The sequence below is a fragment of the Macaca thibetana genome, chromosome 13, assembly GCF_024542745.1.
Source record: "Macaca thibetana thibetana isolate TM-01 chromosome 13, ASM2454274v1, whole genome shotgun sequence".
Lineage (NCBI taxonomy): Eukaryota > Metazoa > Chordata > Mammalia > Primates > Cercopithecidae > Macaca > Macaca thibetana.
The window spans coordinates 12,344,445-12,372,130 of NC_065590.1; the positions used below are offsets into that span (position 1 = coordinate 12,344,445).

Here is a 27,686-nt window from a genome sequence, read left to right on the forward strand (position 1 = left end):
ATATTTGTCTTGATTGTATTAAGGTGAGTCAAAATAGTGGGTAAATCTTGTCACAGAGCTGGACATGAGACGTAGTTTTTTTTAACCCTTGTGATCAGTAAGGAAGAAAGTAAAACAAATGTATGTACAAAATGCTAAAACTATATTGAAGGTGTAACCAGGGTATAACTAGGGATTTTACAGTTTTTAGCTTTGTGCAAACCAGTCACCCTTTTAATATGTAAATTTGTTCTACCTTCCTATATTCTGACTTAGAATGTACTTTTGTAGGGTCACATTATGTACTAGAGATGTTTCATTGCATCTTTGACAAATGTGGGAATAGTTTTGTAAAAAAGAAACTGTCTCAAAAGTGACTTGAGTCAGAGCACAAACCCATTAATTCCTGGGGTTGGTGGGAGAAGTCGTTATTTGGAAGAGAGAAGGAACTGATGCGGGGGGACTCTTTTATGAATGTGTGTTATTTGGAAATATGTGGGCATATGTGTGTTTGTATGTTTGTGTTGATCTTGGATACTGTGACCTTGTTGAACTCTCACCTATTCTTGGATTGTGTTTGTGTGTAGATTCCTTGGGATTTTCTACGTAGGCGACAATGTTGTTGACAATCAGGAACAGTATTATTTCCTAACTTACTTGATATTTGGAGAACTTAGGCTGCAGTGCTATTGTGTAGCAGATGCTAAACATTCTGTGAGAGAGTGAGGGATCAGTGAACTGCTGAGTGAAACTGCTGGCAGTTTCAGAGGGTGTTGGTAGTATCAGACAGTCTTCAATGCTGGGTTTGAAATTGAGATTATGTAATACATAATTAAATATTTTCATATGTATTCTTTTGGTAACTAGTTATTGAATGTGTAGTATATGCCAGTTACTATGCTAAACATTGAGGATTAGTCATATTTCCTACTAAAGTTAATTTTGTGGGAGGAATGGACAAATAACTATTTACAACAAAGTATGAAACTCTGATAGGAAAGTATAGGATGCTGTGGAAACATTTTTCTAATTTATTGTTTCTGTGAAACTAGTGGGAATACATGCTGAAATGGCAAAGCAGTGAGTCTCAAGGGCAGAACTTGAAAATTTTGAGAGTGTTGTGCTTAAAATCTGTTTATATAATAAAAGGTGCTGTTCTATTGTATTGAAATTTTTAACTTAATAAAGCAACACAAGTAGATTGTCTACATATGTTGGTTCTTTGCTTGTATTGAACATGCTAATTCTTATACTTGTTTAATCATAAAAGTGACTTTAAAAAGTACTTGTGACCATTCAGTGATGAGTGAGCATTGCGTCAGAGCTGTTCTTTCAGGCTCATGTATTGGGCCTGGGTTCCCTGGGTTTATTATATTGGAAGACACAGTTAGTGCAGGACTTTCTCCTGGATGATAAGTGACCACTGCAGCGGCCAACCTGGATGTAGTTATGGTGCAGATGACTGTCACAGTTAACTTCCCAGCTTTTCTTCTAGGAACTGAATCCAGTTAGATTTCATTCACATAAAGGTTCCCCTAGAAGCAGGTTGTGTTTTCATACAGAGAGATCAAAAAAACATTAGAACTCTCCTAGTAGGACTTATAGAAGTTTGGTTGACTGTCAGTCTGGTCATTATAGTGATTTTCAAACCTGTTTTTACCTTTGGCCGCTTTCCACTGAATCCATTTGAAAATGCATTAGTGAAATATTTCTCTCTTAACAGGGCTTTCCCAGGGTTCTCTTTCAGATTATTCCATTCTGCTTTTCTTGAGTTTCCAAATACCTTGTAGAAATTATTTTTCCTTGGAGCATTCTGAGAACTCTCAATATTAATTAATTGGCCGTAAACTGCTTGTATCTGTCATTCATAAAATTGAAAACCAAAAATTAGAGGAATTTGTAGATGGTAAAGGAAGAAAAGGAGGTAACAAACAGCACCAAACTCTAGGTATATAAGTTACTACGATTTGAAAATATCAGCAGATTTCAAGGTTGGTGCATGGAAGTTCAGTGGTAAATTCTAGGTGACCTGTATCCTCCAGCTTGGCTTCTCCTTTTTTATTTTTATTATTATTGTTTTTGAGACCGAGTCTCAAGTCTCGCTCTGTCACCAAGGCTGGAGTGCAGTGGTGCAATCTCAGCTTACTGCAGCCTCCCCCTTCAGGGTTCAAGCTATTCTCTTGCCCCAGCCTCCCTAGTAGCTGGGATTACAGGCGCCTGCCCAACACCATGCCTAGCTAATTTTTGTATTTTTAGTAGAGACGGGGTTTCACCATATTGGCCAGGCTAGTCTCAGGCTCCTGACCTCAAGTGATCCGCCTGCCTTGGCCTTCCATAGTGCTGCGATTACAGGCGTGAGCCACTGTGCCTGGCACCCTTTTTATTTTTTATATTTTTCCTATCTTGTTGTCTACTGATATAGAAATAAATGAGTCTGGATGGATAGGAGGTATAACTTTCTTTTAAAAAACATTTTCTTTATTTCCAAAAGAAATCCAGCACTTACTAACAGTCACTCTCCATTCCCACCCTGCCTCCTCCCACCCCAACTACCATTAATCTACGTCTGTCTCTGTAAATTTGTCTATTCTGTACCTTTCATGTAAATGAAATGACACAATATGTGGCCTTTTGTGTCTGGCTTATTGAATACTTAATGTAATATTTTCAAGGTTCATCTGTGTCATAGTATGTATCAGCACCTCATTTCCTTTAATGACTGGATAATCCATTGTTTATCCATTCATCATTTGCAGGTTTGGTTTGTTACCAGTTTTTGTCTTACGAATAATGCTACTGTGAACATTCTGATTCAGGTTTTTGTGTGGACATGTTCTTTTGGGTATATAACTAGAAGTGGAATTTCTGGGTCATATGATAACTGTTTAACTTTCTGAGGAACTGCCAACTTGTTTTCCATGGTGTCTGCCCCATTTTATATTCCAATAGCAATGGAGAAGGCTTTGAATTTCTCCACATCCTTTCCAACACTTGTTACTGTGTTTTCCTGGTAGCCAATCACAGTGGGCATGAAGTAGTATCTCATTGTAGTTTTGATTTTCATTTCATAAATGACCAATACTATTGAGCATCTTTTTGTGTGCCTATTGGCTATTTGTGTATCTTCTTTTGAAAAATGTCTATTCAAATCTTTGACTTTTTTTTTTTTTTTTTTTTTTTTTTTTTTGAGATAGGGTCTTGTTCTGTCATCCAGGCTGGAATGCAGTGGTGCAGCCATAGCTCACTGCAGCTTCAACCTCCTGGGCTTAAGGGATCCACTTGCCTCGGCCTCCCTAGTTGCTAGGACTACAGGCATGAGCCACCATGCCCAGCCACATTTTTGTATTTTTTCTGTAGAGACAGGGTCTTGCCTTGTTGCCCAGGCTAGTCTCAAACTCCTGGGCTCAAGTGATTCTCCCACCTTGGCCTCCCAGAGTACTGGGATTACAGGCTTGAACGGTGCCTTGTGCTTTGCCCATTTTTAAATTGTGGTGTTTGTCTTGTTATTGTTGAGCTTTAAGAGTTCTTTATATAGTCTGAATACTAGACCCTTTCAGAATGTGATTTCCAAATATTTGCTCCCCTTCTATGAACCATCTTTTCACTTTGTTGATAGTGTTTGCAACACAAAAGTTTTTAATTTTGATGAAGTCCATTTTAATTATTTTTTCTTTGGTTTCTTGTGCTTTTTGGTATCGTATCTGAAAAACCATTGCCTAATTCAGGGTCAAAAATGCATCTGTTTTCTTGCAAGAATTTGATAGTTTCAGCTCTTACATTTAGGTCTTTATTCCATTTTGAGTTAATTTTTATTTTTGTTTTTATTTTTTTGAGAGAGAGTCTCGCTCTGTTGCCCAGGCTGGAGGGTAGTGACATGCTCGCAGCTCACTGTAGCCTCGACCTTCTGGGCTCAAGCAGTCCTCCCACCTCAGCCTCCCTAGAAGCTTGGACTAGGGGCGTGCACCACCATCGCCTGCTAATTTTTGTATTCTTTGTAGGGACGGAGTTCTGCCATGTTGCCCAAGTTAGTCTCAAACTCCTGGGCTCAAGCAATCCACCCACCTCGGGTTCCCAAAGGGCTTGTATTATAGGCATGAGCCACTGCATTCGGCTCATTTGAATTAGTTTTTATATATTATGTGATTCTTTTGCATGTGGATATCTTGTTGTCTCAGCACCATTTGTCGAATATGGCTCTAAAAAAAAAAAAAAAAATTTTTTTTCCTCTCTTTATTTACCATCAATTCAGATACTTGTATGTGTTGCACATTTGCAGGCACTATTAACATAAAACTGGAGTATACAATTTGCAATAAGGACTTGGCCTTCCTTTGGGGGCTTATGTTTAGTAGAGACTGATGATGGTATATATACATGAAATTGTTACAATGGGTTATAGTTAAGTGCGGGGGGAGTAGGGGAGAGGGCAGAAGTTACCAGAAATTCAGAAGAGAGAGTAAGTCTGTGGTCACATGGGTTCATAGAGAAGATGAGGCTATTGAGGTTAGGTATGCTTTAAGTACAGAAAGATCAGAAATGGCCAGAACGAGCTACTGAGGCAATTAGATGCTTTTGGTCCAAGAAATCTATGGAACACCTTTTAAACAGATTTTGAAAATTTCTTGAAGTACCAAGTCTTGTCTTAGCCTAAATTATTAGAAGTTGGAAACTTAAATACAAAAATTAGCTGGGGATGGTGATGCACACCTGTAGTCTTGGCTACTCGGGAGGCTGAGGCAGGAGAATCACTTGAACCCAGGAGGCGGAGGTTGCAGTGAGCTGAGATTGCACCACTGCACTCCAGCCTGGGCGACAGAGCAAAACTTCGTCTCAAAAAAAAAAAAAAAAAAAAGGATTGAAGCCCATTCAGTGATCCCAGCTACTTGGGAGGCTGAGGCAGGAGGATCCCTTGAGTTCAGGAGTTCGAATTGAATCCAGCCTAAGCAACATAGTGAAACTTCATTTGATATAGTTTGGACATTTATCACCACCCAGATCTTATGTTGGATTGTAATCCCCAATGGTAGCGGTGGGGTCTGATGGGAGGTGTTTGGGTCATGGGGTTGGATCCCTCATGGCTTATGCTTGGTGCTGTCTTTGTAACTGTGAGTTTTCATGAGCTCTGGTCATTTAAAAGTGTGTGGCAAACCTCTCTTCCTTTCCCTCCCACACCCCTCTCCATTCCCGTCTTTCATGCTCCTGCTTTCTATATGAATTGCCTGCTCCCACTTTGCCTTCTGCCATGACTGAAAACTCCCTGAGGCTACCAGAAACTGAACAGAGGCCAATACCATGCTTCCTGTAAAGCCTGCAAAACTGTGAGCCAATTAAACCTTTTTCTTTATAAATTAAAACTGTGAGCCATTAAAAAAAAAAAAGAAAGAAAATTGGAAACACTTGATAGAAACTTTGCAACTGTATTTAGAGATAAGGAAAGCTTTTTTCTTACCTTTCATTTCTCTCAGTAGTTGTCATTGAACAGACTTAATATAGTTCCTCTTCACAGTTCCTGTAACCTTTTAGGATCTCTTTTAATAGAGCTTTAGAGAAACTATTCTTGTCATCGTCACTGGTTACTTCCACATTGTAAATCCACTGGCCATTCTCAGTCCACATCTTCCTTGACCTAGTAGCACATCAACACAGCTGGTTACTCCTCCTTCCTTGACACATTTTCTTCTCTTGGTTTCCCCAACATTATACTTTTCTTGAGTTTCCTCCTCCATCACAGTTAGTGCTTCAGCAGTCTTTATTAGCCTTCCTTTTCCAGTTCTATTTCTTCCCAGCCTCATAAACTTGGTGTTCTCAAGACTCAATTCTTTTATCACTTCTCTGTGTCTGTACTGACTCCCCCGATGATTTCATATAGTCCCATGCATTGAGTTTTATATATATATATATATGGCAGTGACTCACAAATTTGTATCTCCAGCCCTAACACTGCTGTTGAACTCCAGGTTTGTATATCTCACCAACTCCTCCACTTATGCACCGAGGTGCCTACTCAACGTCTCAAACTTCACAAGCCCCAAACTGAACTTTCTCTCTCTCCTCATCCCTCATACCTGCTCAGCCTTTATTCTTTTTTGGCAGGATGGGGAGTTGAGGTCTGGCTCTGTCACTCAGGCTGGAGTGAAGTGCTGTAGCTCCCTGCAGCCTAGATGTCCCAGTCTCAAGTGATGCTCCCGCCTCAGCTTCCCAAGTTGCTGGGACCAAAGTCGTGTGCCACCATGCCCAGCTAATTTTTGTATGTTTTATAGAGACAGGGTCTGACTCTGTTGCCCAAGGTTGGTTTCAAACTCCTGTGCTCAAGTGATCCTCCTGCCTTGGCCTCCCAAAGTGCTGATTTGTTTTTTGTTTTAATTGAAGACAACCCCATCTTTCTAGTTGACCCAGGCTAGAATCCTTGGAGACATCTGTGAGTCCTTTTCTTCCCTCATGTCCAGTCACGAAATCCTGGACTGAGCCAGTGTCATTTCTCATCTAGATTGCTGCCACAGCCTCTTATTTTCCTGCTCAGTTCTGGTACTCTTGTTGCCAGTTAGACTGACCATATGAAAATGTTTTATCGGCCAGGCATGGTGGCTCATGCTTGTAATCTATGTAATTTGGGAGGCCAAGGCAGGAGGATTGCTTGAGCACAGAAGTTTGAGACCAGCCTGGGCAGCATAGTGAAGCCCTGTCTCTGCAAAAAATACAAAAATTATCTGGTGTGGTGGCAGGCGCCTGTCATCCAAGCTACTTGTGAGGCTGAGGTGGGAGGATTGCTTGAGCTCGGGAGGCAGAGGTTGCAGTGAGCCGAGATTGTGCCTCTGCACTCCAGTATGGGCAACAGAACGAGACCCTGTCTCAAAAAAACAAACAAACAAACAAAAACCCCCCAAAAATTTTTTTTGTTAGTTTATATGCCTTCTCTGCTCAAAACCTTGCAGTGGTCCCTTTCAGTCAACGTAAAAGCGTTAAGTCTTTAAAATGCCAAAGATCCTACCAAACCAGGACCATTATCTCTTGGACCTCTTCTATTTTCCTTGGCCAGAAATCCACTTTTGACATGCTGGCCTCTTTGTTGTTTGAATAGTCTAGGTGTATTTTGCAATAGGGCTTTTCTCCCCTCAGGCTGGCATGCTTTCCCCAAAGCAGCCAGCCACATGGTAGGTAGTTCCTTCACTTTTTTCAAGTCTTGGCTCCAGTGTCATCTACTCAGTAAAGCCTACCATGCCAGCACTGTTTTAAAGTTGCAGTTGCTCCACTCATACATGCTCCCCATCTCTCTTACCCTGCTTTTTTCCCCCAGGTAGCATGTATCATCTTTTGTCATCATTTATAGTTTGCTTATTTTGTGTGTTATGTCTCTTGCCAGAAGTTAAGTTCTTGGGAAGGGATTTTTGGTTATTTTGTTTCACTGCTGTACCTGTCACATATAATGAGTGCTCAATAAATATTGGTTAAAGGAGTGGGCATCCTAGGGCTGTTGTACTCTTGGGCTCCTTGTTCAAATTCTCAGGTCCCATCCCAGACCTACTGAATGAGAAACTCTGGGGATAGGGTCCAGCTACTTTGTTTTAACTTTAAGTGATTCTGAAGTAAATTAAAATTCAAGAACCTCTGCTATATAATGTTGGTTAGCATTTCAGAAACCAGGCCTGTTGCTTACAGGTGGGAATATGTAGATATAGAGATAAATGACAAATACCATAACTGGATTTGTTTTATCTGTCTCTTTTTCTCCCTTCTCCTCTTTTTTTTCCCGCTGTAGGAACAAAATTTGGAGGGAGGTAGCTCAGGGAAAGGATGTAAACTGTAGTAACTTTTGGTTGATCATGTGTGTCAGGGGTCTTCAAACCCACCTTTAGGTTCCAGTGATTCATTAAAAGAATTCACACAATTCAGCATATAATCTTAGCTAAAATTTATTACAGCAAAAGGGTGCAAAGCAAAACCACCAAAGGGAAAAGATTCATGGGGCAAAAGTCCAAAGTTAGGCAGTCCAGAGTTAGGCAGTGGGTGCCTTGGTGACCAGCCCCCAATAAAAATCCTGGGCACTGAGCTTCTAATGAGTTTCCCTCGTAGGCAACCCTTAACACTTCTCACAACCCATGGCTGCAGGAATTAAGCATGTTCCGTGTGACTTCACTGGGAGAGGACTGTTGGAAGCTTTCTCCAAGCCAGGAGAAAGCCAGGTACTCACTGCCCAGCAGGTATCAAAATTCTAGGTTCCCAGAAGGAAAGCAGATGTTCACCATAAACCACACTGTACAACAGTTTAGGCACAATGAGCCATTCTTTTCAGCTAGGGCAGGGGTCCCCAAACCCCCGGGTATGGACCAGTACCCCTCCGTGGCCTGTTAGGAATCAGGCCGCGCACAGGAGGGGGCAGGTGGCGGTGAACGAGCATTACCGCCTGAGCCCCACCTGCCGCCAGATCAGTGGCAACATTAGATTCTCATAGGAGCATGAACCCTGTTGTAAACTGCACATTCGAGGGATCTGGCGCGCGTGCTCCTTATGAGAATCTAACTAATGCCTGATCTGAGGTGGAACAGTTTCATCCTGAAACCATCCCACCCAGCCCTCGTCCATGGAAGAAATGTCTTCCACGAAACTGGTCCCTAGTGCCAAAAAGGTAGGGGGAACACTGAGTTAGGGAGTGATGGGAACACTCCCAAACTCCCAAGTTTCTATATGTCAGCCAAGAGGCGACTTTGTAAGCAGGACTCTCTAAGGGTAGCAGTCTATGACCTGCTGTGTTAACTCTTTTCCGCACATGGTGGTATCCAGGGAAGTTTGTTTTCTTCTACTTCTTTATATGGAATATGATGTGTTTGCACTAAATCGTCTCTGTTGAGGAAATTTAGTAACAATCAGAACGTTTTGAGAATGACTTGAACAGTGTAACTGGGTTTAATAAGTGAGTTTATTCACTTAGACTTATTTTCTCAAAAATAATAGTGCCTTGACAGTATTATTCACAGTCTGTGCTGGTTTTTGTAATGGTAAAAATGATTACTTTCACAGTAAAATTTTCTTATTTCCCAAAATAAAAAAAATTATATCTTTCTTAGTATCCATTTGAAAAATCACATCTGTGAATGTGACCATCAGCTTCAAAGCAGATACTGAGTTTTCTTCACTTTTCTTCCATCTTTTGTGGTCCAAAAGGCCCATTAGAAACTTGCCATTTTTGGGTTTGTTTTAGTGAGTAACCAATCTTTCTTTTTTTTTCTTCCTTTTTTTAATAGGCCAAGATGCTGAATTATCAGGGACACTTTCACTTGTTTTGACACAGTGCTGTAAAAGAATAAAGGATACTGTTCAAAAATTGGCCTCGGACCACAAAGACATCCACAGCAGTGTTTCTCGGGTTGGAAAAGCCATTGATAAGGTATGGTATTGAAGGAAGTGTTTTGTATTTTTTAGCTTCATTCTCTTTCTTCTGTCAGTACTTTGATAACACTAGCTTTCACAAAGTGTGCTACTCCTGTCATGTTTGCTTTTGATAACTTTTGCAGGTCTTGTTTTACCATGTTATTCTTACTCAGGTTCCCTGTTGCTATTATTTAAAAAATAAAAACAAAATTAAAACTCTCTGCTTTTATAGCTTTGTTGTTTATCCGTTTGAATACATGACTAGAGCTCCTAGGGTCATGATGAATAAAGTTCCAAAGAAATTTTAACCCAATATGTGGGAGTTTGTTTACCAGGAGTAACTTCTCCTAATTCCTGAATAATTCCCTAGCTGTGACTCTGTCCCTGTTATGGGATGATTAGAATAACAGCCTTGTATCAGTCTCCCCTGCATCATCCCAACTGTTATCTTCCTATGAGCATCCCAGCTACTTTTGAATTTTGCCTTCTGTGTGAATGAGTGAGTGGGTTGGTTGCTAGGCAGTGAGGCTGGTCACTTTTATTTGATGTTTTTTTTCTTGTGACATTTTTTTAGTAAGCCATCTTTGACCTGGTGGTTGATTTATAAGCAGTTATCATTTTTAGTACTGGCGGATTTTATTCATGGAGTTCATAGTCCTATTGGGGCCTAAGAGAAGTAGCGCAAGGTTACTGTGTGATACCTCTGACTACTTCAGACATAGGGGAGATTGTGACTGGTCAGGGGTGTTTCTCTTCACACATCGTAAACTGCTGGGAGGGTAGGAAGAACTTCTGAGGAGTGCCCTTTGTAGCAAAGGCATCTTCTAAACAGTCCTATGAGTTACTTAGTCTGTACTCACAAGAGTGATAGTTGTAACAGAGGTAATAGAAGCTCATTGAATCTGAAGAGTGGTTCGTGTAACTCATGGGTAGACCCAGCTGTTAGAAATTATCCCGTGAAAAGGCCAGGCTTGATGCTGTTTGAGTCAGGACTATATGCTTATAAGGCATTACTGTTCACTGGTAGGTGTGGTATGACAAGACCGTGAGTGGCAGGGGCTCAGAGGACTTGTTTTGGTAGTCGTGGCTTACAGAAGTGTTCGTGACCTTTCAGAAAGTTCTCACCACTCCCATAGTGGTGTGAGGGGTTTGACTCGGCCAAAGAGTCAAAGGTTGGTTTTGGCAGCCACAGGGTTCCAGCCACATTGTTACATCAGTGATGGCAGTCACCAGCAAAGTCTGGGAAGGCAGTGAGTATTCTCTGAAATGGTTTTGAGGTTGGGAAGCCTGTTCGGTAACTCCAAGAGAGTGAACACAATTTTAAAAGTGGGTTTGACATCAACCCTATTTGGTACTATGATACTTGAAGTCTTCAGTTGGTTCCTGGAATGGTTGTTGGTGTGTGTGAGCTTAAGAACTATGGGAGTGGTGGTGGGACACTTCATTTTCTTCCAGCAGCTGTATCCTTCTAGAATGTGATGGGGCACTTTAGAGATGGTCTTAAATCACTGTGGGTGAAGAACCCTCTGTTCCTCTAGAGGTACAGTAACTACTTATGGTGTCTAAGAAGATTCAGATTTTGATGTTGACAGTGACCAAGGCATCCTGGTGATTCTAATGGCTCAAAGTTCAGAGAGAACCCCAATAAGTTCCTGGGGACATCTGCATGACCACCAGTCTGCTTGCAGTTACAACAGAGGGTCAGCATTTGGACAGTAGAACCAAAGGTGCTGTGACAGTGAGAAGAGCTAAAGCTTCCAAGGCAGCCAATCAGAGATTCTTGGAATAAGGGGGGATGGGCTCAGCAACTATAATTGTAGCGTGTGGGCTACTGACTAAGATCTGGAGCAGTTGGGCAAACAATTCACCAATTATGCTTTCTGCAGCTTGTAGGGTGACCATATATGTCCCCGTTTCCTAGTTTATGTTTGTTGTCCTGTCATGATTATCAGAACCTTCTTTTGCTCTTGTCCTACTTCTCCTGGTGCCTGGCTGAGCATGTCTTACTCCAGATCTAGCAGGTCTTTATAGATATTCATAAGGGTTGTCAGATATTTTGACTAATCTTTAAGGCAAAACATTGTCTGGATGTACTTGGTGCCAAAAATGGAAGTATCTTATTGGGAATGGATATCAAGGAAACACATTTATCATGAATAATCTACATTCTGGCTTATTTGGGCAGGGGGATGTGTTCGAGGTGAAGATTCCTAATTACGTATTTTTAATTTACTTGTTGCTCTTTTGAGGACGTTATTTTTCATGCCCTTGGAAGTTATAAGGACTTTTTCAAGTAAATCTTTTACAGTTTCTTTCAAAAAATTGGGGTGTTTTTGTTTGTTTTTTTTGAGATGGACTCTCACTCTTTTGCCCAAGCTGGAGTGCAGTGGCACGATCTCAGCTCACTGCAAATCTGCCTCCCAGTTTCAAGCAATTCTCCTGCCTCAGCCTCCTGAGCAGTGCCCAGCCCCAAAAATTGTTTTATGTTCCTGTGAAAGTAGTTTTGGTTCTAGGTGACCTGGATTCTGGATTCTTCTCATCCATCATATGAAACTGTATTATTTAGTCTGCAGGGCATGATGGCTCACACTTGTAATCCCAGCACTTTGGGAGGCCGAGGCAGGCAGATCATCTGAGGTCAGGAGTTCAAGACCAGCTTGGCCAACATGGCAAGCCCCCATCTCTACTAAAAATACAAAAAAATTAGGCACATTCCTCTAATTCCAGTTACTCGGGAGGCTGAGGCAGGAGAATCACTTGAACCCGGGAGGTGGAGGTTGCAGTGAGTCGAGATTGCACCACTGCACTCCAGCCTGGGCAACAGAGTGAGACTCCATCTCAATACATACATACATACATACATACTATATTATTTAGTTGACACTGAACAGTGTTTGTGGTACTGTAGTCTACCACCACAGAGGAAAGCCTGGATCTTTTAACTCAGTTCCCTAATATCTTTGAGTATACTTTCTCCCCATATTTTTGGCATCTACTTGGCCTCAGCTGAAGAGGAAGCTATTTCCCCAATAGAAGTACCTAGACATTGTGAATGGGCTTCTCGCATACATGAGGAATTCCGTGTAGGTTGTGTCACATAAGACTCCATTGCCTTGTTAAGTCCTCCAGGAGCTCTTTGAATTTGAACCTGGTAGTTGTGTAAGCTCTGGGCAGCCTGTTGTAAAGGCTGGGTGGACCTGAATTGGTGGTGACCAAACAGGATAAAGCTGAATCCACTGTGGCACAAGACTTTCAAGAACCACACCAAACAGACCTGAGTAATAAACTGGAATGTCCATCAGCCTATGCGTACCACTTCATGAACACGTGCTCCCACCCTCACAGGATGAGGACAAAGAAGCCAGTGGCTCCTTTATGAGCAGGCTGATTTTGAGTGAGAAACAGTACATTTTAGTCATGCTCAATGGTATTTTTTCTTTTATATTTTAATAGTTACGTTGTAAAGTTCCCTACATCATGTCTCTGAAAATGTAAGCAGAATAGAAGCTTCTGGTGGTGTTAGCCAAGATATTGTTTGGCTTTTAATTATTATGAACCGCGTCTCGCTCTGTTGCCTAGGCTGGAGTGCAGTGGCAGCATTACAGCTCGCTGCAGCCTTGACTTCCCTGGGCTTAACTGGTCCTCCCACCTCAGCATCCCAGTCCCAGCCAAGTAGCTGGGCCTACATGCGCTTGCTACCATGCCCAGTTAATTTTTTTTCATTTTTGCGTAGAGATGTGGTCTTGCAGTGTTGCCCAGGCTAGTCTTGAACTCCTGGCCTCAAGCGGTCCTCCCACCTTGGCCTCCCAGTGTTGGGATTATTGGTGTGAGCCACTGTGCCTGGCCCATTATTTATTTTAAATAAATAATATTTGCTCTGTGACAATTTTTTTTTTTTTTTTTTTTTTTTTTTTTTTTTTTTTTTTAGTAAAGATAATGTATTGGGCTGTTCTTAATTTCCTCTCCCATTTTTAGGTAATCTAGAATTCAGTCCAGTTTAGGGTATTTTATTCAGTATTTTATTTAGTCAATTGACTTCTAAAGTTTACTTCCTAAGAAAAGTCAACAAAAATGATTATTGCTTTAGACTTCTAGGTATGTGTGCATATGTGTTAAATAGTACTAAAGATTTTAATATATAAAATCTGATGTGGTATAATTAAAAGTTGACCACATAGTACATGTCCCTTATAAGATTGGTGTTTTGTATACATAAAATAACTGGAAAAATTCTTAGGCTACATGAAAGAAGTTTGCTGGAATAGACACTGCTTATTATAAAGTAAAGGTAATTGCTATCTTACATTTGGCTTGGAAGAATGGGTAAGATTTAGAGCAGCAGAACAGTGAGATGAAATTTTTCCTTGAGACTGGAAAAGGGCAAAATAGCAACTGTGAGAATATGCCTGACTCATGTTTAAGATGCTTCAAGATTGACTTGATTAGAGTGAGTGCTCCTGTTGGTAATAGGGAAAGGCAAATGATGGAAGGCCTAAGAGGTGTGGATTTGATGAGATGATGAAAGCAGTTGAGGGTTAATTTGACCTCATTAAATAGGATGAAAACAGACTAAGTAGTAGTCATAAGTAGGTGGATAATGGCTATCATATATTGAGTGTTGACCGTGTTCCAGATACTGAGCTAAGTGCTTTACATACATTTATATCCCATGATGCAGGGACATTATTCCCATTTTATATATGAGGAAACTGAGACTCAATGATAGCAAATAGCATACCCCAGGTATATAATTTGAAAGTGGTGGATCAAGGTTTGGAAAAAGTTTTCACTCAAGAATCTGTTCTTAAATACTGTGCTATAATAGGAAATCACTGAGGCCATTGCAGAACTGGTAATGTTGAAGGGGAACATAATAGTTAAAAAAAATTTTAAACCTCATTGTCTAAACATATATTTTGCCACTGGGTGGAGTATCTACATTGGTGAGGCAAAATGCTGACATATTAAGGAGTGAATGGAATAATGGTATAAAAAAATGACATATAGAATATTTTAAGATAGTTCTGGGTGAGCAGTCCAGAACTGACTTTTATGTAGGTATGTGTGTGGTAAACAAGGTATGTATGTTGGGTAGAGAGGGACAGAAGGACTTAATATCCATTAAACTGTGCTAGCTAATACAGTCTGCAATTTGCATTTAAGTGCTTTTAAATTAATGAATATTACTATCTCTGTATGCTTTTGTGTATTTGTTTTTATTTATATTTTCTAATAAGGATTTTTTAAATACAGAAGCAGAAGGTTTGGTGGCAACCTGGCTCTCAGATTCACGTTTGGTTAGGTTTGGCCTGGCTCTCAGATTCAGCTACTGTGTATTAAAGGTTTACTGATGGATGGATACTCATAGAGGTTTTCATGTACATTATTTACCTTAATCTTCACCAAACACTTGTAAGGTTGAGATTATTGTCTCTAGATACAGATGTGAAAACTTAGATGTGTAAGGAACCTGCCTGAAGTCACAGAGCTGGGATTAAAAACCCAGATTTTAACATTTAGAGGAACCTTTCTCAACTGGAGGTTCTTGAGAGAATTCATCCCTAGTGCCCTGAGGGCACCCACTCTACACATGAATTTCTCTCCTTTCCATAGAATGGTAAGAGATACATGTCATACTTGGGAGAATTAATAAAATAGCCACAGAAAGGCAGATAACTAATAGTGGAGGAATAGGGATGCAAATGTGACAGAAGGCCTGGCAGAGTGGTTTGGCACATTACTCGCTCACTTTTTTAAATAAAGTAATAACATAACAGTGTGAATCTACCATTCTCTTAATGTTGATAACCAAAGAAGAGGTAGAAATACCGTGAGGAGAATATGGAATGTCTGCGTCAAAAAATGCATCTACAAAATGCTGATTATGACACACTACAAAGTTCATTTTCCAGCCCTTGCTTTGGAAAGCACTGCTATCTGGTATATGCCTCAAAATGGGTTATTTTGTCATAGGACAGGTGCCTCATTATTAGCTTTACTAGGTATTGTAAAATTTTCCCCTGAAGGGTTTATACCAATTTACAGCCCTACCAAACACATATAACAACACTTCCTGCTTCCTCATTTCTCACCTACACCTGGTATAATCAGACTTCAGATGTTTAAAGATTAATCAGATGGGTGTGAAGTAGTATCTAGTTGTACTAATTTTGCCTTTCTTTGACCATCTTGAAGGTGGGGCATCTTTTCATGTTTAACATTAGGAATTTCCTATTTGTGTATTTCATGTTCTGTCCATTTTTTCTGTTGTCTTTCTTATTGAGAGATGTGTGTTTGTTTCAAACTCTTCTGAATACTAATCTTGTGTGGTTTGTATGCAAAGTAGGTATCGTCTGTTAGTCTGAGGGGAACCAGAATCCAGGTCTTCTTACTCTGTTAAGTATCCTTTGCTGTCTGCCTCTCACTGCTAAACCAGATTAACTGGATGCTTAAAAGGGAAATTAGTTCCTGGTAGGTGCAACAATAGCACATTGTTGGTTCATACACTAATTTTTCTTCAAAGTAGATGGAGAAGTTTCAAAATACATGTTAATGCTATTAGGGAATTGGCACTTAGGAATTAAATACTGAGTTTTACTGTATATTGTTACCACTGTCTGCTCAGTCATTATAATTTTATAAAATATATTTGAGAAACGGATTGGTTTTTGATGGTAAACAGTGAAAGCCATTTCTGACTGATTTGTATGTTCATGATATGGCCAAACAGGTAGGGTGGCCTGTTTAGATCTCACAATTTCATAATGATGTTGTATCAAAGTTATTTACTCCTCTTCTGCCTCAGCTTCTAGATTTAGTATGTCCTGGATTTCTCCTTCCAAGTCAGAACATCCTCTCCGGATGGACACACCCTTGGATGTGTGCTTTTTTGCATTTGGTTCTTGTTTGGATCCTTTCTTCCCAATTAAGAACAGGATGCCAAAGCTTTTCTTTGCTTAAAAAATATGAAAAGAAAAAGTATAGTAAGACAGAAGATGTTAATTATAGATGGTATTTCTCTTCATTAGCCACTTCTTGGGTGGTTTGCAGTGCTGTGGATTTTCTGGACAGCCATGCAAACGAGTTTGGTTACCTAGCAACAGAAGCTGGAACTAATGCAAGCCCTAGTGCAACAGTGAGTAAGAACCTGCAGTTATAACAAAAGGAGTTTGACTCTGTATTGCATTGCCTCAACCTCTGTATATTTTATAATCTTAGCTTTAATTTTTAATGCATGTGACCAGAAAATAAGCTATGGAAGTTTACTTATCTACCTCAGTAGTTTATACTGGAAAATCAGAATGGTAGAAGGGAGCTCAGAAGTGTCCAGAAAACAATCGAATGCATTGCTCATGCTTCTTTTCCAAGAGCAGCAAATAAGTTACAAGCTTGAATGTAGTTAGAGAGATTTTGAGTGTAAGGGTGTTTGACTTTTCTTATCTATGTAGGTAGTGACCATAGTAAGCCTTAAGAAAATGGAGGTACACATAGGGCATCGTTGTAAAACTTTGTAGCAAACCCAAAGAAAATTGTTTAAATATTAGACTCTTTTTGTAATTTTCTAGGTGATCAATACTTACTTTTAATATGTATATTAAGGAAAGAATTCAAGGGATTATTTTGTTTGATCTGAGCAGATACTGTCAGATGGTAGCTTTTAAAATTCTGACCTAACATATATATATTACCAGATAAAATTGTTTCAACGTGATCTGTGCTTTGAGCTGACCAGCGTGTCTTCCAGAGTTGTTTTATTTTATTTTTTCCTAAGGAATAGGTACTAATAAATTTGTTGTTTGGGGAAAAATCATTAAATGAATAAGTCGAAACCTGAAGGTTGTATTTGGATTTAATGCAGTTGATAAGATAGTGAGAGAACTTTCTTAATTAATCTCTTGATTCTTTGCTTATACTGTGCATTTAGACATTTAGAGAGTTATAGGCAGGTTCCTGAGTTTGTAATAAATTGTCATCTTCAGATCTTTAGAAACCCATTCCTTTATGCTTCTGAATGGCCCTTTGGGAAGTAGAATTAGGGAGAGAATAACATTGATCAGCCTCTGAGCCTCTACTCCAGAAGAGGCAGAAAGTAGTACCACCTCCAGTGTTCTAGTTGTTATAGACAGCATAAAGATAAAATAAAATAAGTTACTTTTAAAAAATGATGAACTGTTATAAAATTAGCTCTCAACAGGCAGAATCTGATCAATAGAAATTAAACATGATAATCTTATACAAGCAGTTGTGTGTGCTAGGTAACAGTTTTTTCATTATGTGCATGGATGCTGTTGCTTTAGCATCTAGGTACTTTGTATTATTTCTTTTTTTTTTTTTTTTTTTTTTTTTTTTTTGAGATGGAGTCTTGCTCTGTCTCTCAGGCTGGAGTGCAATGGCATGATATCGGCTCACTGCAACCTCTACCTCCCTGGGTTCAAGCGATTCTCCTTCCTCACCCTCCCAAGTAGATGGGATCACAGGCACCCGCCACCACGCCCAGCTAATTTTGTATTTTTAGTAGAGACGACGTTTCACCATGTTGACTCCTGACCTCAGGTGATCCTCCGACATTGGCCTCCCAAAGTGCTGGGATTACAGGAGTGAGCCACCATGCCCGCCCAATTATTTCTATTCTTTAGGTTAAGTACTTGGCTAAGAAAAATGTCTGTGAAAAGAAAATGAATAAAAATTAAGACTGACAGTACTGTTGGGTTTTTATGTTTGTTTTGTCTTGAGTGATTCCAAACCTTAATGTATGTATTCAGTTTTAGGCTACTGTTTTCACGTCTAGAAATAGGGTAGATAGCTCTTTATAGGGAGAAAAATGTGCTTAATTTTGGAGAAGGGCACTCCTGCATTGTGATTGTAAATAGTGGGTTGTTTGCAGTTGCTGTTACTAGTTACTTACTGTCTGTTCTTGTATGTCATATAAAATAATCCCATATTCGTTGGACTGTATATTTAAGCAGTGGTTGACTAGGATTGCAATTTTCGTTAAATCTAAATAGCCTTGTCTAGTTAAGTTTTTTTTTTGGTTTTTTTTTTTTTTTTTTTGAGACAGTCTCGCTCTGTCGCCCAGGCTGGAGTGCAGTGGCACGATTTCTGCTCACTGCAAGCTCCGCCGCCTCCAGGGTTCACGCCATTCTCCTGCCTCAGCCTCCCAAGAAGCTGGGACTACAGGTGCCCGCCACCACGCCCAGCTAATTTTTTTTTATTTTTAGTAGAGACGGGATTTCACCGTGTTTGCCAGGATGGTCTCGATCTTCTGACCTCATGATCTGCCCGCCTCGGCCTCCCAAAGTGCTGGGATTACAGGCGTGAGTCACTGCGCCTGGCCAAGTTTATACGTTTTTAAAAAGAAATGCAAAACATTTATTAGGGAGCAATGCCTATGAAAGATAAAGGGTGCTGAATTAGTCAGGGAAAGCTTTCACACTGTGATGTACATTTGCTCTTCTTTCACTCTTGATATTTCATGTTCCTTCTGTTGTCATTTCTTCTGTCTGAAGACTTTAGCAATGCTTTTAGAGCAAGTCTGATGGCAGTAAATTCAGTTTCCCTCCATCTGAGACTGTCTTTGTTTCATCTTCATTCCTGAAGGACATTTTCACTGGAAGTAGAATTCTAGGATGACAGTTCTTTTCTTTCAGTACTTGACAATCATGCCACTTCTTTCTGGCCTCCATAGTTTCTGTTGAGAAATCTGTAGTCATTTGAATCATGGTTCCCCTGTAAGTAACATGTCACTTTTCTCTGGCTGCCTGCAAGATTTTTTCCTTTATCTTTAGTTTTAACAGTTTGAATGTGAGATGTTTGGGTCAGATTTCTTTGAATTTGTCCATGTTGGAGTTCACTGAGCTTCTAGAATCTGTATTTATGTCTTTTGCTAAACTTGGGAAATACTCTTTAACTGTTTTTTTCTATACCGTACTGTTTCTCTTCTCCTTGTATTCTGATGACACACATGTTAGATCTTTTACAATTTTCCCACAGGTCCCTGACGCTCTGTTTTTGTTTTGTTTTGTTTTGTTTTCTGGTGTTCAGATTGGATGATTTCTGTTGATCTTCACTGACTTTTTGCACTGCCACTTTGCTTCTGCTGTTGAGTCCATCCAATGAATTTTTTATTTTGGTTACTGTATCTTCTTTTTCCTTGCTAAGTCACTCCCTTTGTTTCAAGATTGATTGTATTTTTATAATAACTGCTCTAAAGTTTTAGATGGTTCCACCATCTCTGTCATGTTGGCATTGGTGTCTGTTGATCATCTTTTTCCATGTGAGTTGAGATTTTCTTGATTCTTGGTATGCCAAGTAATTTTGCAGTATCTTGAACATTTTGAATATGTGTTATAGTACCCTAGGTCTTATTTCAGTTCTGTGGAGAATATTGGTATTTTTGGTTTAGCAGGCAATCAACCTTGTTGGATTCAGGCCACAAGTTCTAGCCAGTCTTTTCTGGGTTGTGGTTTCAATGTTAGTTTTGTTTCTAAAGTCATTACAGTTATTTAGATTTGTCCTGTATGTGTACCACCTGGTAACCAATATGATACCTAGGAATTAGGTCTGTTCCCTAGTTCAGTTTTCAAAATCTGTAGTATGCTGTTTCTAGTCAGGACCATGCATATATAACTCAAAGGCAAACCCAGAGGTGTACATAAACCACTGTCTTAACTACTTGGCCATCCCCCCCCAACCACTTTCAACCTCAATACTGCAGTTGTTGGGATGTGCCATGGATTAATATGTTGATAGGCATGTGTGTTTTTTCTCCTTTTTTCCCCTCCCATTATAGACAGTGCTGCAGTGAGCATGCTTTTACAGGTCATCATTACATTCCTCTAAAAATATTGCTATATATAATGCCTAGAAATCAGTTCATTCGCTTGATTCTATTTTATTCATGGATGCCATTATTAAATCTACTTTTTAAAAAATTCTCTAAAAATATACCTATTTACTCTTCTAGCATGACAAGTTTTAGAAAGGAGCAGTGGAAAAATTCCTTCCTGTGATACACTATAAATTGCAGTTGGGTACTTATTGGGGTATCTCAGACTGAAACAAAGACCATTTTTTTCCTGTTAAGTGGGGTGAAAATAATCTATTTATGATTCTCTTTCTCTTTTTTTTCCAGAATTTTGATTCTGACATTAGCAGTGTGGGAATAGATGGCTGCTGGCAGGCAGACAGCCAAAGGCTTCTCAATGAGGTGATGGTGGAGCACTTCTTTCGACAAGGAATGCTGGATGTAGCCGAGGAGCTCTGTCAGGTAACAGTGTGCCCACTGGGAGGTTTTGAGAAAGAAGCAAGGGAACTCCTTAGAGTTTACAGTATTTGCAGGGTGGGGTTTTGAGTCTTCCTCTAGCTGTAGATAGATTTTTTAATATTTAAATTATCAGAGATGACCTCATTTTACTAGGAGTGTTTTTGGGAATTTTTTAAGTGGCAAAAATTATAGTTCTAGAACTTGTTATCCAAATCATTTTTTTCTTGTTCCTGTCCCAGAATGTGAGTCTCAGTTCATGAATCAGAGGGCTCAGAAGTGATACTCTTTCTTCATTTCCCTTTTTGATAGAGAAGGTTAGTATAGCAGACAAGAGGAAAGGGACAAAAACATTGATGTTTGTTCTTCTGTTCTAGCCTAGCTTAAACAATTTTATCAAATGAATTTCCAACTAAAATTTTTTTACCTCACATTAGCAGCATTTGTCTTTTATTTCTATCACACATGAGTTAGGACTCTGGAACAGTTTACCAATGCCATGTAGTCATAATAGTAGCAGCTGCCATATATTGAGTGCTTACCTTAAGCCAAGCCCTGCCTTTATTCCTTGCTGCAATCCCATGAAGTACAAATTATTGTTTCCATTCTACAGATGAAAAATCTAAGGTCTGAATAAATAAGTTGCCTGAGGCCTTAACAGGTTCTTTGTGAAAGAACTGGGATTCAGTCCCTGATTCGTATGTCTTCACACTGCGTTCTAAGCCACCATGTGCTGTTGCATTTTTGTTTAGAAGCATGAAGGACTAAAAGAATTAAATAGTTTAAAAGCAGTCTGTAAACCAAACCTCTAAGCTAAGCCTTTTCTGTTTTAAACAATTCAGATAAGTGATAACTTGGTTTTTCTCTGTACCTTATAGGGATTTTGTATGTGTGTGTCCATGTAATTTCCTGCACCAAACTGTCATTGAGGATTGTTTGCTTTTAAGTAACAAAAGACCCACAATCACAGTGGCTTAAGCAAAAGTGAAGTATTTTTCTTCGCAGAAATAGGTAGTAAGACGTCCACAGCATGTTTGGTAACTCTGCTTCGTGAAACTCTTAGGGACTTAGCACCTTGTGACTCGGTTATCCCCAGGGTGTCTCCTGTCTTCAGGGTCCAAAGATAGCAGCCAAAGCTCCAGCCATACCTTTGTATCCCAGGAAGGGGCAGAGTGCATATTTATATTTCATTGGTCAGAACTTAACGTCTTACAAAGCCATACCCAGCTTTATTCCATTTGCGTATGTACCCTGCTGAAATTTGGGAATTCTACTGTGGAACAGAGGGGAAGAATGGTACTAGAGGGCAGTCATCAGTCTCTACTATAGGGAATTATCTTCAATGGCTTGCCCCATATTTTACAATCTAGAATATACTTAATCACTAGCTCCTTAGCCTGATTAATGCTAACAAAAGTCCTTTCTGTTTTTTGTTTTTTGTTTTTTGTTTTTCAGGAATCTGGTCTTTCTGTAGACCCAAGTCAGAAAGAACCATTTGTGGAGTTAAATAGAATATTAGAGGCATTAAAGGTCAGAGTTCTGAGACCTGCTCTGGAGTGAGTATTGAATTTGCTTTCTTTTGAGTACTTTCAGAACTCTTTGTAAGAAAACTCAATCAGAAAACACATTAGAGATTTTTAGATATATTTATCTTACCTGTGGTAGACTTCAGAGAAATCAAAGGAGAATTATTTATTTTGGCTAAGTGAAATATGGGGGGTGTGCAATATGAGAAAATGATTAGAGCTTATTTCACTTATCAGTTGGTCTGAATTCCCATGAGAGAAAAGGGTTTTCTGTTTCCAGGCTACACCACCACTTTGTGTGGGCTGGCATTACAACAAGCTCTATTGTTCAGCCAGTGCAAGTTTGATATTTAAGCTTCCATAATATGCTGGGTTTTGCTGGGTTTTATGCTAGCATTCTAAGAAATTATTGGTTATTGGAACTAAGTGATGTGGATGAAGAGAATAAATATTTTTGTAAAGGTACTCTGTTCATAATTATTGTGGATTTTGATAATTGACCATGAACCTCTCATTGATAAGAATTATCTGAAATTGCTGAGTAAGCTCTAATAAATATTATTCTAGAGCAGAGTCAGCAAACTTTTCCGTAAAGGGCCAAGTAGGAAATATTTTAGGCTTTTCAGTCCACATAAGGTCTCTGTTGCATGTTCTTCATTTTATTTTACAACCCTTTAAAAATTTAAAAACCCATTTTTGGCCATCTGCTATACAAAACAGGCAGCAGGCTGAATTTGGCCTGTGCCATAGTTTATTGACCCCAGTCCTAAAATTTTTTAGTGTGAGGATTACCAGGTTATTTGTAATAAATAGTTCATAAACTAAAGGGAAGAAACTGGATTATAGAAGCAGTGATTTGTTGTGAGATTATAGCTTTAGAATCCTGGTATTTTAAAACCAGAAAAATTAACCATTAGTGTTACGGAAGTTGACTTTTATAAAATGTGCACTTTTTCCCTTAAAATTTAGTTCCACTAAGCCATTTAATTCTTCATAGCTTAGTTTTTTCTTTCTGATCATTTCTCAGTTCTTTTTTCTTTTTGAGACAGGGTCTCACTGTCACCCAGACTGGAGTGCAGTGGCATAACCACGGCTCACTACTGCCCCAACCCCCCAGGCTCAGGTGATCCTCCCACCTTAGCCTCCCGAGTAGTTGGGACTACAGGACTGTGCTGTTAGGCCCGGCTAATTTTTAAAAAATTTTTTTTGTAGCGACAGGATCTCACTATGTTACCCAGGCTGGTGTTGAACTCCTGGGCTCTAGCAATTCTCCCACCTCAGCTTCCCAAAGTGCTAGAATTACAGACTCGAGCCACTGTACTCGGCCATTTCTCAGTTCTGAGAAAATTTTGTATAGTTCTAAAACCAGCCCAGATGACTAGATAGAAATTCCTGTATAAATTTATGTAAAATTCCTGTATAAATTATAATAGATCTCACTTAAGAACTGTACTGCAGTGTAAGATGCATATTACCTTTGCAGAATTTGTTTAAGCAAATTTCAGATTGTGACACATCTGGGATATAAATTCAACCAAATACCTGTAACACCTCTTAAACAAAATATGGCAACAACTACTTTTTTTTTTTTTTTTTTTTTTTTTTTTTCCCAAAAAGACAGTCTTGCTCCGTGGCCCAGGCTGGAGTGCAGTGAGATGATCATAGCTCACTGTACCCTCTCAAACTCCTGGGCTTAAGTAATCCTCCTGCCCCGGCCTCGTGAGTAGCTAAGACGACAGGTGCGCACCACCACACCTGGCTAATTTTTAAATATTTTATAGAGACAGGGTTTCTCTATGTCGCTCAGGCTGGTCTCAAACTGCTGACCTCAAGTGATCCTCCTGAAGCTTCAGCTGCCCAAAGTACTGGGATTATAGGCATGGGCCAGTGTGCCCGAGAAAGCCTACATACATGTAAACATATAATGGGTTTCCCAATTGTTTTATAGTGATTAGCAAAATAATACTTGGGTTGTCATTCAAGGTAATATTCACTTATCTATGCGTTTCTTAGTTTGTTTTCATTAAACTTTGTTCATATGTGCTAGTCATGTACATACTATGACTATATCTATAGTCACTGGCACATAGTAGTTGCTACTTCAGCCTTCAGAGTACTCCAGACTTTTCCTAAGACCCTTTTTAACTTTGTGCATATATAAGATATGTTTCTTATTGACAAGCATGTTATGTATATTGATTATTTCTGTAAACTTCTTAAGACAATTCCTCAGGCAAATAGAGGACTTGTTCCATAAGTAAAAATTTTCTCATTTCATGTTTCTGGGAATAGTGTTTAATATCAGCATGAGGGAGTGTAGTGGTAATTATAGTTAACTCTTCTTGAGTGGTTATTATATGCCTAGCATTGTTCTAAGCATTTTACATGTCTTAACTTATTCAACCCTCATATTAACCTATGAGGTAAGTCATCTTACAGAGAAGCAATTAAGGCCTAGAAGATCCTCTGTGAAAAAAAGTCAAAATATTATATGAGAAATGCTTCACATAATAGTCCCCCAATATTCTCATTTGAGATTCACTTTAACTTATTAACTATATCATCAAGCCAGGTGCAGTAGCTCACACCTGTAAACCCAGCACTTTGGGAAGCTGAGGTGGGCAGATTGCTTGAGCCTAGGAGTTCGAGACCAGCCTGGGCAACATAGCAAAACCCTATCTCTACAAAAAAAATACAAAAATTAGCTGGGCATGGTGGTGCACGTCTGTAGTCTAAGCTACTCGGGAGGCTGAGATGGGAGGATCACTTGAGCCTGGGAGGCAGAGTCTGCAGTAAACCGAGACCACACCACCACTCCAGAGCGGGATCCTCTCTCAAAAAATAAATAAATAGAAGTAAAAATGTACCATCAGTAATCCTACAGTAAAGAAACTCATTTAGCTTGGTATAACCCAGCGTTTTCTCCTCATATTTGACCAAACAATCTTGTTTTCCCTCCAGATAACAGATTTGAAACCCATAAAATTGGAGTTACACAAAACATAAGTTATACAAAACATAAGATTTAATAGAAATTGTCATTACAACAACTCAGATTTTTCCAGTCCTTGCCTATTACTTGTGGATGCAGAGCAGATACTGACAAAGCATCTTCCATGAGCTAAGTACAGAAAATTCCCTTTATTCAACTTATAGCAAAAGTTGAATGATACGGGATACCAATGTGGGGAATTCTAGTTAAGGTACAAGTGGGAAGATATCTGCCAGTTATGCAGCATCCCATTTGTTCTTGCTGGGAAGGATATCATGGAGCTCACAAGGGAAAAGAGGAAGGAGAGGATGCAGCAATTCCTCCAGGCTGCCTAGGCGGTGAAAAGGCAGAAGCCAGCCAAAAAAATTGAGGTGGCTAGGCCGGGCACAGTGGCTCATGCCTGTAATCCCAGCACTTCGGGAGGCCGAGGTGGGCGAATCATATGAGGTCAGGAGTTCGAGACCAGCCTGACCAACATGGAGAAACCCCATCTCTACTGAAAATACAAAATTAGCCAGGTCTGGTGGCACATGCCTGTAATCCCAGCTACTCACGAAGGCTGAGGCAGGAGAATCGCTTGAACCCAGGAGGCAGAGGTTGCAGTGAGCCAAGATTGCGCCACCGCGCTCCAGCCTGGGCAACAATGAAACTCGGTCTCAAAAAAAAAAAACCATTGAGGTGGCTAAAGGCCATTGAGGGCCTAGAAGGGAAGGAAGCGTGAAGAATGTTAGCTGTTTAGTTGTAACAGTGGAAAGAAGGCCCAGGGGAATGGTGATATTGTGGAGAGAAGTGGCAGAACAACACCTAACTACATAGGTCTAATCAGGACCTTGCTTACTCCTGTGTTTGTGCCCTTGTACCTCTGAGTTTGTACAGATTTTCCCCCTCATCCAGATTTCTTTTATGCTCACCCAGATTGTTTATTTGCTTTTTGAATTTCCCTTGGTGCCTAGGGTAGTGCTTACCTCATAATAGGCCCTCAATGAATAACAGTAATCTGAAGGAGAATTTAGAGCAAACGTCATCCTCTTTCATGGTGGCAGATAGAAAGCCAAAAATAGTGTTAACAAGAGAATAATAGTAACTTAATACAATGAGGTCAGAGAAATATTAGAAAAAATAGGAACTGTCCTTGTGGCTGTGCCATTATTAACATACATATTGAAAGAAAGCAGTATCTTTAGGGGAAGCTACTTGATTGCCTTCCTAAAGGTGTCTCAAAGAGTAATACTACCTTGCTGGATTTGCCACAGTCTAGTATCTGACTTTCAGCCTTGCAAACTTGGAAACTTGTTTTTGGTGTCCTTGTTTTGTTTTGTTTTGTTTTGTTTTCACTAAGAACAGGCCTTAAACGATAAAAACCTGAATTACTAAGCTGCGTGTATAGTTTGGATTATTAGGGGCTGTGAAACTAGCTCCTGGTAGGCAGGTCCATGTGGAAGGCACATGAGCTTGCTAAGCCTGGAGTTGGAACAAGAGATTGTTCTAGAAAATGTTCAATGTTGGCCAGTTGCGGTGGCTCACGCCTGTAATCCCAGCACTTTGGGAGGCCGAGACGGGCGGATCACAAGGTCAGGAGATCGAGACCATCCTGACTAACACGGTGAAACCCTGTCTCTACTAAAAATACAAAAAAAAAAAAAAAAAAATTAGCCGGCCATGGTGGCAGGCGCCTGTAGTCCCAGCTACTTGGGAGGCTGAAGCAGGAGAATGGTGTGAAACTGGGAGGCAGAGCTTGCAGTGAGCCGAGATCGCGCCACTGCTCTCCAGCCTGGGCGACAGAGCGAGACTCCACCTCAAAAAAAAAAAAAAAAATGTTCAATGTTCTTAGGCTGAAATGTCCTGATGCCATTATCTCCACAATGGAGGTTTTGTTGCAGAGCCATTGGGCAGTTCATACTTCATTCACTGACTCCTTTTCTCAAAATTGTCCTTGGCTTGCCTGGGTCAAGTTTTGAGTCTGCATTAAGTATCCCAATAGGTAATAAATATTAAGAGTACAAAATAAAAAGGCACAACAAAATAAAAATACAGTGAAAAGTAAATCTCCCCACCTTTGCCTTCTAATCACAGTTACTCTCCAAGCAGGCAGCCACCATTAACTTTTTTCTTGTGCATCTTTCTAGAGGTAGTCCATAAGTCCACAAGTTTATGTGGGTGGTAGTTCCCCACTTATCCTGAAGGGATATGTTCCAGCACCCCCAGTAGATGCCTGAAACCACAAACAGTACTGAACCCTATAAATGCTGTTTTTTTGTATATATGCATACCTTTGATAAAGTTTACCTTATAAATTAGGCATAGTAAAAGAGTAATCACAATAATAAGATAGAACAGTTATAACAATATACTGTAATAAAAGTTATATGAATGTAGTCTGTCTCAGAGTATCTTATTTTACTGTACCTCACCTATTTTCAGACCATGGTTGACTGTTGGTAACTGAAACCTCAAAAAGTGAAACCACAGATAAATTGAGACCCTGCTGTATTAAGTTTTATGTACATTTTTATGCACAAGTCGTTGCATACTATACACAGTGTTTACTTGAAAATGTTTGAAG

At 39.7% G+C, this 27,686-nt stretch overlaps 1 protein-coding gene across 1 annotated transcript in view; it reads left to right on the plus strand.

Moving 5' to 3' along the window:
- Positions 1-27,686, plus strand: part of RMND5A (required for meiotic nuclear division 5 homolog A) — a 61,831-nt gene that overhangs the window by 12,012 nt on the left and 22,133 nt on the right. The window contains exons 2-4 of the mRNA XM_050754209.1: positions 9,219-9,361; positions 20,477-20,611; positions 22,061-22,161. Of these exons, the coding sequence (XP_050610166.1) occupies positions 9,219-9,361; positions 20,477-20,611; positions 22,061-22,161 (379 nt within the window). The remainder of the gene's footprint in view (positions 1-9,218; positions 9,362-20,476; positions 20,612-22,060; positions 22,162-27,686) is intronic.